This window comes from Bos grunniens, chromosome 3 (genome assembly GCF_055505025.1).
Source record: "Bos grunniens cultivar Pamir isolate PY7600 chromosome 3, Bosgru_T2T1.0, whole genome shotgun sequence".
NCBI lineage: Eukaryota > Metazoa > Chordata > Mammalia > Artiodactyla > Bovidae > Bos > Bos grunniens.
This window is the reverse complement of record NC_141167.1, coordinates 11,478,049-11,491,207: the sequence shown is the minus strand read 5'-3', so window position 1 is coordinate 11,491,207 and position 13,159 is coordinate 11,478,049. Positions and strand designations below refer to the sequence as shown.

General features: G+C 46.2%; 1 protein-coding gene across 5 annotated transcripts in view; it reads right to left on the bottom strand.

Annotated features, from left to right (window-relative positions):
• AGO1 (argonaute RISC component 1) overlaps window positions 1-13,159 on the bottom strand; it is a 55,008-nt gene that overhangs the window by 27,170 nt on the left and 14,679 nt on the right. For 2 of the 5 annotated variants that reach the window (XM_086379092.1, XM_086379083.1), the window contains exons 2-3: window positions 2,661-2,844; window positions 210-330 (exon numbers count right to left, since the gene is read on the bottom strand). In XM_086379092.1, the coding sequence (XP_086235218.1) occupies window positions 210-314 (105 nt within the window). In that variant the 5' untranslated portion in view covers window positions 315-330; window positions 2,661-2,844. Of the gene's footprint in view, window positions 1-209; window positions 331-2,660; window positions 2,845-7,816; window positions 8,107-13,159 lie in introns of those variants that run through there. The other 3 variants (XM_086379065.1, XM_086379074.1, XM_086379100.1) reach the window with 3 other exon arrangements.

The window sequence follows — 13,159 nt, the reverse complement described above, 5'->3', positions numbered from 1 at the left end:
TTTAAGTCTAATCTCAGTCTGTTTGGGACACAGACAGACATACAGTAGGCTAAATAAACATAAGCACCTACCCATTCCTCAACCTAAAACACACTTTCTCAGCACAAACAATGAAAGGGATGTGCGAACACCAGACTCCAAACAGGCTTACTTGAGCTCTGTTCCTCCCCAGACCCTTGACACAGGTCCAGCATGACTCTCAACCGTACCCGTTCATTGCCAATGGGCAGTGCTGTGACAGTGTAAATGTTCTTCTTTCCATCATACACGGGCTTGCGGTCACCAAATATCTGAGGCTTGAAATGCTGGACCATGTATTCCACCACTTCCCTGTGGAGAATGGGAAAGGCCAGAGGAAGCTGAAAGACTACTATTTCAAACTCCTGGAACTAATTTAAAGTCCAGGCAATGTTCCATCTACCTACCAGCTACTAATTCTGTCCTACCAGCTACTAATCTCTATAACAGTGCTTCTCAAGCTTCATATGAATGACCTGGAGATATAAAATGCAGATTCTGATTCAGCAGATTTAGAGCTAAGTCTGATGTTCTACATCTCTAACGTGCTGTCAGGTGGTATTTTTGGTCCTTGGATCACCAAGGCTCCAAAGGACCCAAAAGGATGATTGTGAGTGCCTTCTGAACAAAAGAGGAAGCCGAGGGGACAAGAGCTTAATCTCAGGGTCCATCCAGAATCAGGAACAAAAATGCAGGCTGATAAATGGATAATCAAAAAAGGTAGAGGAAGAAGCCTGAGTTGGAATAGGAATAAAGTGTGGAAGAAGAACTTCATCTCTTCCATCTCTCTCTGAAGCCTTTAGTGCTACCATCCTGTTTTCTCTCCATTATTCTCTCTTTCTTGATTTCACTTCCTGTCCTCTGTATTTAGATTCCAGAATATCCATCTATCCTTCAAAATCCCAACCCATCTGACCTCTTCACTTTCAAAATCAAACATCTTGAATACTGCCAGATAAAAAGACTGAGAATATTATTGGAAGCCAACTGTAAACACATGCTTTCAATGTCAATTAGGCCTCGGTGCTGCCCAGCAATCTTTTTCTTAACTCTGATCACTTCCATCCTCGTAGGTTGTGGCAAACCTTCTCCACTACCCCCGTAACAATAGCACCCATTCCTACCTCAGATCAAAAAGCATCTTTTATAATTTTGAAAAGAACACAGTGTAGAAGGCAAGGCCACCCTCAAGTTTCCAGACATATAAACAAACACATTGATATACACAAGCCTTTCCTTTTTCTTTCCTCTCACACTTGAAATATCCCTTCTATGTATAAATTTTTAAGTATCTGAAAATATGTTCAACATCACTCATTAGAGAAATACAATTTAAAATCAGACCAAGATATAATTCTCTACTTACCAGAATGCCAATGATTAAAAAATCCAATATATCGAATTGGTGCAGATATGGGGGGATACCTTACTAATGGGGATATAAATTGGTATAACTTACCTTAAAAACAAAACAAAAACTGGCACTACCTCAAAAATGGTGAATGTACTATGCCAGCAATTCTAGTCCTAGGACTTTATCCTACAGATACACTCATATTTGAGAGCAAAAATGTATCTCTATTAATAGTCTACAGAGTTTCATTTTTGTAGCAAAAGTTTAGACTTGACCTAGATGCTCCTGAAGAGATTATTATTAAATATCTTATAATAAAGAATGAGGCACCTGTAGGTACTGATACGTATCACTTTCCAAAGTACGTTGCTCAGTGGAAAAAGCAAGGTGCAGGGCAAGATGTATAAGATTCTGTATTCCGCGTGTTTTAAAATGTTTGTATACAGATATGCTTGTATATGTATAGAAAAATATCTGGAAGTGTACTGAAGGGTAATAACAAATGCATCTGGGGAAAGGGACTAGGGGACTGGAGGTCAGGGTAATAGGAGACATTTTTCACTGTTACTCTTTCTGTAATATTAAAAACTTTTTTTATACTGTGCATGAATAGTTTTCAAATAATAACAAAATAAATTAATTTTAAGAAGAACTATTACTTCTTCTAAGGCTAATTCCTCAAATTGTGTATCCTGTATGTCCTCCTGCCTTAGCCAGAACATCCCACTCATTCCTTTTCTCTCTGTCCTGTACCTTTAACCTCTCCTACACTAGCTCCTTCTTGGTTTATAAACATATCCATGTCTCATTCTTAAAAATTTTTCATTTATTAATTTCAACAAGTAATGAAATGCAGCAGGCTTGAGCCCTATAATCTTCTCAAGCCAACACATTCCTTCTCTCCCATGCTTCACTGTCAACTTATCTAGAAAAAAGCTATCTGCTCTCACTATCCCTACCACATCACCTTCCACTTATTTCTTAACTCACTCTTACCAACTGAGCCACCAGGGAAGCCCCTATTCCTTAACTTACTCTTAGATTACTAGCCCAACTCCTCCACTGGAACAGCTGTAGCAAAAGGTTATCAATAGTCTCCAAATAGCCAAATCCAGTGATCTATTTCAACATTTACCTTAAGTTAGAATCTCTTCCTGGAAAACGTTCTTGAATTTGGTGATACCACCTTCAACGAGTTTTTCTTTTACCTCTCTGGATTCTTTTAAGGCTGTGAGACTCAGGAAAACAAGGACTACCTGACTTAATGGCTTAAATGTGCATCACTTACCGGTTGACTCTGCGAGGACACTTATCTGGCTTGATATCCACTTCGTAGTGATAGACGTCAATCTTAGGGATGTCCACTTCAAAGTAATTGGCCAGGAGCTTGATTGGTTTCCCCACAGTGCCAATGCCAGGCCGGCGAGGTGCCTGGAACACCTGCTGCAGGGGGGGCAGGTAGGCGCCTGCAGCTACAAGACAGAAAGCCTGGTGAGGGTAAAGTCTGGTAATCTCCTTACCACTCAGATCAGAGAAAGCACAAGACTTCCTAGCATGAGAGCAGCAGAGTGTAGGGGAAGCCTCTTTCCTGCCTACCCAACCTGAATGAGGACTTCCACTGGTTAAAACCCAGGCCATTTTTTTTTTTTTCCTTCCAGTTAGGAAAATTACCCTTGTTATCTATCTTAAATTCATCAAGTGAGTACATAATAACTTCCTATTACAGGTTAAATAAAGGGACTAAATTTGGCTCTTTCTTTCCTCTACTAGATTGAGACATCTGCCTCCACCAGGTACCCAGCAGACCCTATTACCTGTCAGCTAGATGCTCACTTCACTCATCACCATCCTGAACACACAAAAAAGCATCACCTTAAAGCTCCTCCAACTGCAGGCAGGAGGAAGACCTAAAGAAGGCCAACTGCCAGGGAAAGGGGTTGGGTGGGGCAACAAGCAAGGAAGAAGGCCAATGTCTGGGAAAAGATTAAGGCAACAGAATGGCTGAGGTTGGAAAAGGAGAAAAGGCTAAGAGGACAGATTCTGGAGACCAAGGAAAGGAGAGAGGCTGACACAGGGAGCTGCTACAGAGGCTAGAACTGGAGATCACAGCAGAAAAATTCTTGAATTGGGAAGGAGGAAAGGCTGGAATAGGGGCTGGGGCAAGATAGGTTAGAGCTGACAGCCTAGGCAGGAAGTAAGGCTGCTAGTGGGGAGAGAACGAAGCAAAAGTTCAAAAGAAGAAAAATCTAGGGAATGAAGGTCCGCTAAACATAGGTGACTAAGGCAAGAGCAGGCTAGAGTAGAGGACTTAGGAAGGAGGGGCAGCAATTATCATGCTGGAGAAGATGAGATTACTGGCTCTGGGAAGAATACAAGATTCTCCAGGCCCACATCTCCTTCCACACAGAGGGCCCCAACAGTTGCAGTAGGGGTCAATTTTAAGACACCAGAGGCCCCTGAGAAAGGGCTAGGGCTGGGCCAACTCCCACTACTTTCTCCTCTTTTGCCACCAGCCTGATTGCTGCCCCTAGTTTTATTTTCTAGCTTGAGAAGAAAGGGAAGACAAAAGGAAAACTGCCTAAGAGAACCCTTTGTCCACATCTACTATTGTCCTGGCCAAGAGAGGACCAGCCCAGTTGGGAGGAGAGAGGGATAAAACAGCCGAGAACCTCCCATTATCAGAGAGATCTGCTTTCACAGGTGGCCAGGCTGGGGGGATGGGGCATATCCTCAGCTGGGGGGGTCAGGAAGAGGTCAGAACCCTTCAAGGAGGGGCATGCTTCCCAGAGCTAACTGCTGTGTCTCCTTCTAACCACTGGTCAAGCCTACCCTACAGGGAAACTTAGAGAAATGGAGGCCCAGCCTGGGGAGAAAAGGCCTTCAGAACTCAGCTACCTGGGGAAGTAAAAGCTTAACTACTAGCCCCTGGCCACCAACTGTAGAAAGAGCTGGACAGACATTATATACAAGCCATAGTCAGACATACACATCCAAACACATACTTAGAACTAGACAGTTTACCTTCGTACACATACCCCTCACCAACCTAGACTGTGAGTTCTTCAAAGATACAAAGACTGTATGTATCTGCCTTGGTCACTGCTGAATCTCCAGTGTCTGGCATACAGGAGGTGTTCAACACACAGATAAGAAACCAATTAACAAACAGAACCGTAGACATACCACAAAGACAACACAAGCACAAGCGCACACGCACACACACACACCTGCAAACTGCTCAGAAACAATTATAAATCCAGCTCAGAACAAACAAGACCCTAGAGGAAGTAGCTGGTAAGAGATACCCTTCCCCTCCCCAAGTTCTTACATTCCATTCACCTCCGTAGCCTCCCAGGCTGAATAATTGTTTGGAGTCTTGGGAGAAAGACATCCCCTAAAGCTAGGGGCTGGGTAGAAATGATGGGGGATGGGACAGACACTCTAGCCTCAGAGGCTTCTCTTCCTCAGAAATAGGACTACACACCAGGCTTAGCCTTAGGCACCCTCCATTCCTAGGAGGCTCTGAGAAAACAGGGAGGCCCCCACCCTGCCCTTCATACCCAAACTAGGGAAGGCAGCAGGAAGAGAGAACCTCTCTCCCACCCCATCCTCCAGCAAGTCTTACGGCAGTACAAAGTTCCCCCAACCCCACCCTGCCCCCAGCTTTTAGTCTGAGAAAGGGAGACACTTCCCTTCAGACCCAGACAGGGACAGACGGCCACTTTGTGATGCAGATGAGGGCCCCAGCACGGAGGACAAAGCTTGGGCCTTGGGGGAAGGGGGCGGGGCCGTCCTCTGCAGACAAAAGCAAGGAGGGAGGGGCTATGAAAAGGACACTCCCCCTCCCCCATCCCCAACCAGCCCTGGGAAGGAAAAGTAACAGCCGAAAGGCCTGGCTCAGGGACCCCTTCCCTGCAGTTCTGAGGCCCACATACCTACCAATAAGCTAGACTACCCATTCAAAAGACAAACTCAAGGCTGGGTTAGCTGTCCAGTAAGCGAAGAGGAAGAGGACAAACTCTTCAAAAAGAATTTATCCACACACTAAGTACACACAAATTATTAGATAGCCATACAATGTACTTAACCATTTATGTTCACAATGGAATGTGACTCAATTCAAAAAATAAAGATGTACTTGTATCAAGGCCTAGACATTAGTTGGTTCCACAGATAAATCAGACACCAACTCCACCCTCTAGGAGCTCCCAGTCCAGTATATGTGCTTGAAACACACCTAAGCACAGACGGCACATCTGGCCTTGAGCCCAGTGAAGCCAGAAACAATACACTGCTTTGTGTACTATGTCCTCCAACCTCCAAGAAAATAGTCCTAGCCTAGGAAGGAGGCACTTATGGGATCCCTCTACTCACAGCTTCCAGAATGAATTTCAATTACACCCTTTGATGAGGTAAAGCCTGCCCCATCAGGCTACAGCCAACTCCAGATACCAGGCTCTAGTTCCTTCCGTAGAAGCTTATTTATTGTAACAACAACCAAAAACAAAACGTTAATTTTTTCATCACTCTCGAGACCACTAGGAATTCATCAGAATAAAATCACAAGCAGTCTGGTATGGGTGCCAGCTCCCATCAACCCATCTGGACTTCCGTGTCCTACTACTCTAGCTCCAGGGGTTGTTGCAAGTAGTCTCTAGCCCAGAAAACCAAGAGAGTTCATGGAAGGGAGAGAGCAGCCTAAGAGAAAAGGAAGTATTAATAGTTTTCTGAAGTTGGTTGCCCCCTGCATTCCACCTTAAGGCTTATACAGCCTTTACAAGGTTGTTTCCATCTTGGTGAAAGTAGTCACTAAACACGTAAAAGATCACTGAATGAATGACTTGAATGAGTTGGCAAGAGTTATTTCCTTAAGGGTATAAGATCTGGTATAAAAGACAAAGATGCTTGCTTCAATCAGAAATGAAATTCATGTCCCAAATGAAATAAAATTCATGTCCCAAATGGAAATTCTATTCTCCCCTCCAGATCAAATGGAAGTAGTGAGACAAGATCTAAAAGATTCCCAGGTCCAGACTGCTCCTCCCACCAAAAAGATAAGACACCTAGAACACAGGAGGTGCCACCACCCTCACCCCATCCAGGGACTCTGGCCTTCTTGGGACAGCCCTGCCTCAGTTTCCCCTCTAATCTCCTTTTCTCCTGATTGTGAATAAGGAGAAGTTAAGGCTATCACCTGGGACACACTATGGTGAAGGCTATAAACTTCCCCATACCCCACACAACTTATATATGACAAAAGGCTAGCCTGACAACGCTGGGTCTAATAACATGGCTCTGACAATTTCTGGGGAGTAGAGAGAGCAAAAAGAAAAGATACCCAGTAGGGGACAGCAACCATAAAAACATTAAGGCATAGAAAGATTAGGCTGTCAACTCAGGAAACATTCAAATAGAGAGGTCATTATCCTTGGATTAAAAGATCCCAACTCTGCTCGCTATTGAACCAGAAACATGCAAACCAGGCAAACAATCCCTTCTACGGAAACCTGGTCCTGGCTTTGGTCCCTCAGCAACCAATACATTCTCTAAGGCCTGTCTTCAAGTAGGACCTGTCCCTAACCTAAAACATTGCTCCCATGTCTTTCCTCATCCTAGTGGCAGAAGAAACTTGTCCATTTCCCTCAACCTATTCTTGGCAAATTGAGACTGAAGGTTTCAGAGCCAAGCGAAAGACCCCCAAGATGGGGAAGGGACCCATTTCCATTTGTGTCCTGCTAGTATAACCTAAGAGAGACTACACCCCATCAGCGCGCTCCTTTTACCAAGTCAACCTGGCGGGATTAGGGGTAGTGGGGTTCGGGCGGCCACGCCCCCACCACATCGGGCAGCCCCTTCCAGCTGCCTCCGCGCATGCTCCGGCGCCTCCACTCCAGATCCCAGACTTAAGGGGGGGAATCCCAGGGCTGGATCCCCACCCACTGCCCCCTGACCCTCGCCCCCACGTCAGGCCCGGCTGGGGCGGAGCTCACAGCCCAGCTCTGGCGCCTTCTCCCAAAAGACATCAACCCAGCCCAACCCATACCGGCTGAGCCCCCGCCCAGGGCATGCGGCAGCTCTGGGCCCATTTGTGTCGACCCCCCTCTCCTGGACACCTGGAGCCCGCCCCCTGCCACCTGCCGGGCCTCTCCCAAGGCCTCCTGGTACCTCCAGGAGTCCTCCTGTGCGTTCAGGCCCTTCTTCCAAAGCACTTCCCACCTCCACGAGTGCATACAGGCTCCTTTGATAAATGGCCCCCGTCTCAGAGCTTCCCTTCGCAAGGTTTCCCCCGGAACTGCACACAGCCCCCTTCAAACTGGGCCCCCCATCCCAGAAGAGCCCCGTTCCCCACTCAGGAAACCCTTCCTCACTCCGAAATCCTGTTCTTCACGCGAGAGTCCCCTAGTCCTTGGAGCATGCACCGTCCCCGCTCCTGGGGGCCCTTACCTGCTCCCGAGGGTCCCGCTTCCATCCCATATACCCGTGCGGAGATCAGGCGGCCCGGAGACTGTGGAGTCCAGCGTGAGGGGCCTAGGTACCCCGCACGTTTGCTGCCTGGGCTCCCGGGCCGGGCTCGGCTGCCCCCCCAAGCCCGGCCGCTCGCGCCGCCGCCCCCGCAGCCTCCGTTGCCGCCGCCGCCGCGGAGCCTGCAGCAGCTCCCCCTGCGAGCGCCCGGCCAGCTGCCAGTGCGCAGGCGCGACCGCCAGGCCCAGGGGGCGGACGGGAACGAGTCAAACGGGGCGCTCCGACGGCAACAAAGGCCAATGGAGAGGGGCGGGGGCACCGGGGACCGGAGGCAGCGGCCCCTGGCGGTCACCCATTGCCATGCAGCCCGGCGGGAAGGCTCCGGTAAAGGCGCCGCGGAACCGCGCAGTGGCGTAAGTGGGGCGGGGCGGGAGGACAACACACCCCCCCACCCCCACCCCGCAGCAGCCTCCGGCCTTGTCTTTTCCCCAAACATGTTCCTCCAAGCCTACACACAACCTCCCCCCATTCGCACAGAGCCACGCAAGCCACGCGCACATTGCCACCTCATTCCCAGGCCACCCTCACACACTCCGAGAGCCCCAACACCCAGGGGCCCTGCCTCCCACCTCTCCTCCCAATCACCCTCATCCTTCAAGCCTCGGCTGCAAAGCGACTGCCTCCGCGAAGCCTTTCTCCGTCCCTAGTCACTGAACTCACTGACGCCACCCTCTCTTCCAGGCCGAGTACTGGGCGCTGAGACCAGAGATATGAAAGAGACGCTGCCTACCCTGGAAGATGTCACCGTCTCAACTTAAGTGCATCTACTGAGCTCTACCTATGGGCTGGGAAGCACCTGTCTCCACTTTCTCACTTACAGCTCACGCCTGAATTCAGTCAATCCACTTCTGACCTCACCATGTCACTTAAAACACTTTTTGTGTCAAAATTCAAAGGATAATTTTCAATTATTTCGCTGCAGCATCTGACACTGTGCCTCTCCTTCCTTTTTGAGTCTTTTATTTGGCTTCAGCATTTTCTGAGGTCTCCTATTGCCTAAGTCCTTTTCGGTTTTCTTCAAGAGCCCCCCCTCTTGTTTTTGATCCATTAGAAAAGTGTTCACCTTGTTTTCAAACCTAGCTGTCTTCTCATTCTACTCTCCACTTTTTTGCTTAAAGGTCTCATCCATTCTTATGGCTTAACTATCCTTCCAAATCTCTATTTCCAACCATGTCTCAGACTCATTTCCAAGTGTCTGCTGGACAGCTCCACCTGGATCTACCAGCATTTCAAATTTAAAGAGTTCAAAACCAAACTCATCTTTCCTCCCACAAAAGTGCTTGCCCTATACCTCCTGTCTCTACAAAGAGCACCTTCATCCCAGAAATGACAGTTTCTCTCTCTCCCTTGCTTCTAACCCTATACAGCAGTTCACAAAGTCCTGACCTGTTTACCTGCTCACATGATCTCCTGACATTCTTGTGATGGCTCCCTGTGCTGATGCAGACCCTTAGCATATCTTGACAAAAGTATCACAGTCACCTCCTTGTTAGTTTCACAGTTTCTACCAACATTTCTCCTATTCAGTCTGCATCAACTGATAGGTGCTAAGAGACCCAGCTCAAACATCACTTTTCCATATATTCATTCATATGTATTAATCCATCTGTATCTTTGATGCCTACTTTACACCAGATGCTACGAACTCAAGAAGAGAAGCCATACCCAGTTGCTACCCACTAGGAAAATTAATTTTTGACACTTCTCATAATAGTATGCTTTTTGCTTTTCTCTAGGAGAGGTTCTCCAACAGCAGGTACCACCTGAAGGGCTTGTTTAAACACTGATTGCTAAGCACCACCTCCAGAATTTGTGATTCAGTAGCTCTTGCTGCTGCTGTTGCTGCTGCTAAGTCACTTCAGTCGTGTCCGACTCTTAGCGACTCCATGGACTGCAGCCCATCACGGTCCTCCATCCATGGGATTTTCCAGGCAAGAGTACTGGAGTGGGGTGCCACTGCCTTCTCCGAGCTCTTGAGTAGGAGCCAAAGAATATATGCTTCTTATAAGTTTCCAGATGAAGCTGATGCTGCTGACCTGGGGGACCACACTTTGAGAACTACTGCTCTACAAGATAAAGTTACGAACAAAGACTCCAGAACCACAGTGTTTCGCTTCCAACCCTGATGCAGCCATTACTTCAGTATTCTTGCCTGGAGAATCCTAGGACACAGGAGCCTGGCAGGCTGTGGCCTCATAGGGTCACAAAGAGTCAAACACAATTGAAGTGACCTAGCATACACACGTGTCACAATTTCCTCCTCCTCCATTTTAGAGGATGAAAATAGTACCTACCTCATTGGACTATTATTAATACATATAAAAGCTTAGGACATTACCTAGAAGAATGCAGGCAAAGTACTGGCTGCTCCCATAATTACTGTCTGCTTCTTGTACTACATTCTAAATTCTTTAAAAACAGGGACTATGTCAAGATGCATTTCAGTCTCCCTTTAGTGCTTCACACAAGCAGTGCCCAGAATGATTACTAAATCCAGAAAGATCTGAATCAAGGCATCAAAACATCCTCAGAAACACCAAGGTCTTTGCCTTGGTGTAACTAAGCTGGAAGCTCAGCATTCTTAAGAAGAGTTTGAATCTCCTGTTCTAAATGCCAAGCCTCACTCCGTGAAAGGCACCTTAACTTTGTGGAAAGGCACTGGTCACTATTCTGATCCACCTCCAAAGTGGCTAGTGAAGTCAAGCCTGGCTCTGGCCTGAGGGTCTTTTTGCAGAGTGTCTTCATTATCAAGGATTTCACTCTTGGCTAGGCAAAGTAGTAGAGTATAAAGGAATTCCAGACAGCATCTTGTTTTTTTTATGCAGACAAACTTCTTCCAGTAATTCCTGATGTACCTTCCCAGAAAGCTACTGGCTCCTTCTGTCTCCAGTTTAATCCCTGCATCTCAATTCATAGCTAATTCACACCCAAGCACCTCTACTATGTGGGCCAAAACTCAGGTCTTTCCACTTACACACCCTCTCAGAACCTAGAGTTTCTGGCCCCCAAACAATAAGAATGGCTTAAGAAAAAAAAACTGTATCTCCATCAATGCTTTCTTTTTAAAAATACTTATGTAACAGCCTAGGGACAATGAAATCAAGGTAGTATAATAAACATAAAATCATATACCCTTCTATCAGGAAATAAATCACCAACACTTCCAGCATACACCATTTCTTTTTATCAATAATAAAATGTATTTCTTACTTCAGGGAAAATTTTTAAAAATCAGAAATCATGAACAATGCAATTAATAAATGTCAGCTTCTACTTTGGAAAGATGAAACTGGCAGACTTTTAAAAATTAGGGTATCATTCACAGAGGTAAACTACACATATACAAAATATAAAATTTAACCAATCCTAACATATGTATCATCTTTCAGTGGCCCATCTTTTCGCCTTTTCATGGGGTTCACTTTCATACTGTTCATGGGGTGACAGAATTCCAGTTGAGCTATTTCAAATCCTAAAAGATGATGCTGTGAAAGTGCTGTACTCAATATGCCAGCAAATTTGGAAAACTCAGCAGTGGCCACAGGACTGAAAATGTCAGTTTTCATTCCAATCCCAAAGAAAGGCAATGCCCAAAATGCTCAGACTACCGCACAATTGCAATCATCTCACATGCTAGCAAAGTAATGCTCAAAATTCTCCAAGCCAGGCTTCAACAGTACATGAACTGTGAACTTCCAGACGTTCAAGCTGGATTTAGAAAAGGCAGACGAACCAGAGATCAAGTTGCCAACATCCACTGGATCATAGAAAAAGCAAGAGAGTTCCAGAAAAACATCTACTTCTGCTTTATTGACTATGCCAAAGCCTTTGGCTGTGTGGATCATAACAAACTGTGGAAAATTCTTCAAGAGAGGGGAATACCAGACCACCTGACCTGCCTCTTGAGAAATCTGTATGCAGGTCAGGAAGCAACAGTTAGAACCAGACACAGAACAACAGATGGGTTCCAAATAGTGAAAGGAGGACATCAAGGCTGTATACTGTCACCCTGCTTTATTTAACTCATATGCAGAGTACATCATGAGAAATGCTGGGCTGGATAAAGCACAAGCTGGAATCAAGATTGCCAGGAGAAATATCAATAACCTCAGATATGCAGATGACACCACCCTTATGGCAGAAAGTGAAGAAAAACTAAAGAGCCTCTTGATGAAAGTGAAAGAGGAGAGTGAAAAAGTTGGCTTAAAACTCAACATTCAAAAAACGAATATCATGGCATCTGGTCCCATCACTTCATGGCAAATAGATGGGGAAACAGTGGAAACAGTGACAGACTATCTTTTTGGGCTTCAAAATCACTGCAGATGGTGACTGCAGCCATGAAATTAAAAGACACTTGCTCCTTGGAAGAAAAGTTATGACCAACCTAGACAGCACATTAAAAAGCAGAGACATTACTTTGCCAACAAACGTCCAGCTAGTCAAAGCTATGGTTTTTCCAGTAGTCACGTATTAATGTGAGAGTTGGACTATAAAGAAAGCTGAGCACTGAAGAATTGATGCTTTTGAACTGTGGTGTTGGAGAAGACTCTTGAGAGTCCCTTGGACTGCAAGGAGATACAACCAGTCCATCCTAAAGGAGATCAGTCCTGAATATTCACTGGAAGGACTGATGTTGACGCTGAAACTCCAATACTTCGGCCACCTGATGCAAAGAACTGATTCATTGGCAAAGACCTTGATGCTGGGAAAGATTGAAGACAGGAGCAGAAGGGGATGACAGAGGATGAGATGGTTGGATGGTATCACCAACTCAATGGACATGAGTTTGGGTAAACTCCAGGAGTTGGTGATGGACAGAGAGGCCTGGCATGCTGCAGTCCATGGGGTTACAAAGAGTCAGATACAACTGAGCAACTGAACTGAACTGGACTGAACATGTGTATCAACCTGTGAAACCATCATCACAATGAAGACAGTGAACATATTTATAGCCCTCCAATTTTAAAACTCATGATAGAGATTTAATAAATATAAGGGAACTAATTATTCACTCCAGTGGGCTTCCCTGGTAGCTCAGCTGGTAAAGAATCTGCCTGCAATGCAGGAGACCCCAGTTCGATTCCTGGGTCGGGAAGATCCCCTGGAGAAGGGGTAGGCTACCCAGTCCAGTATTCTTGGGCTTCCCTAGTGGCTCAGACAGTAAAGAATCTGCCTGCAATGTGGGAGACCTGGATTCAATCCCTGGGTTGGAAAGATTCCCTGGAGGAGGGCATGGCAACCCACTCCAGTATTATTGCCAGG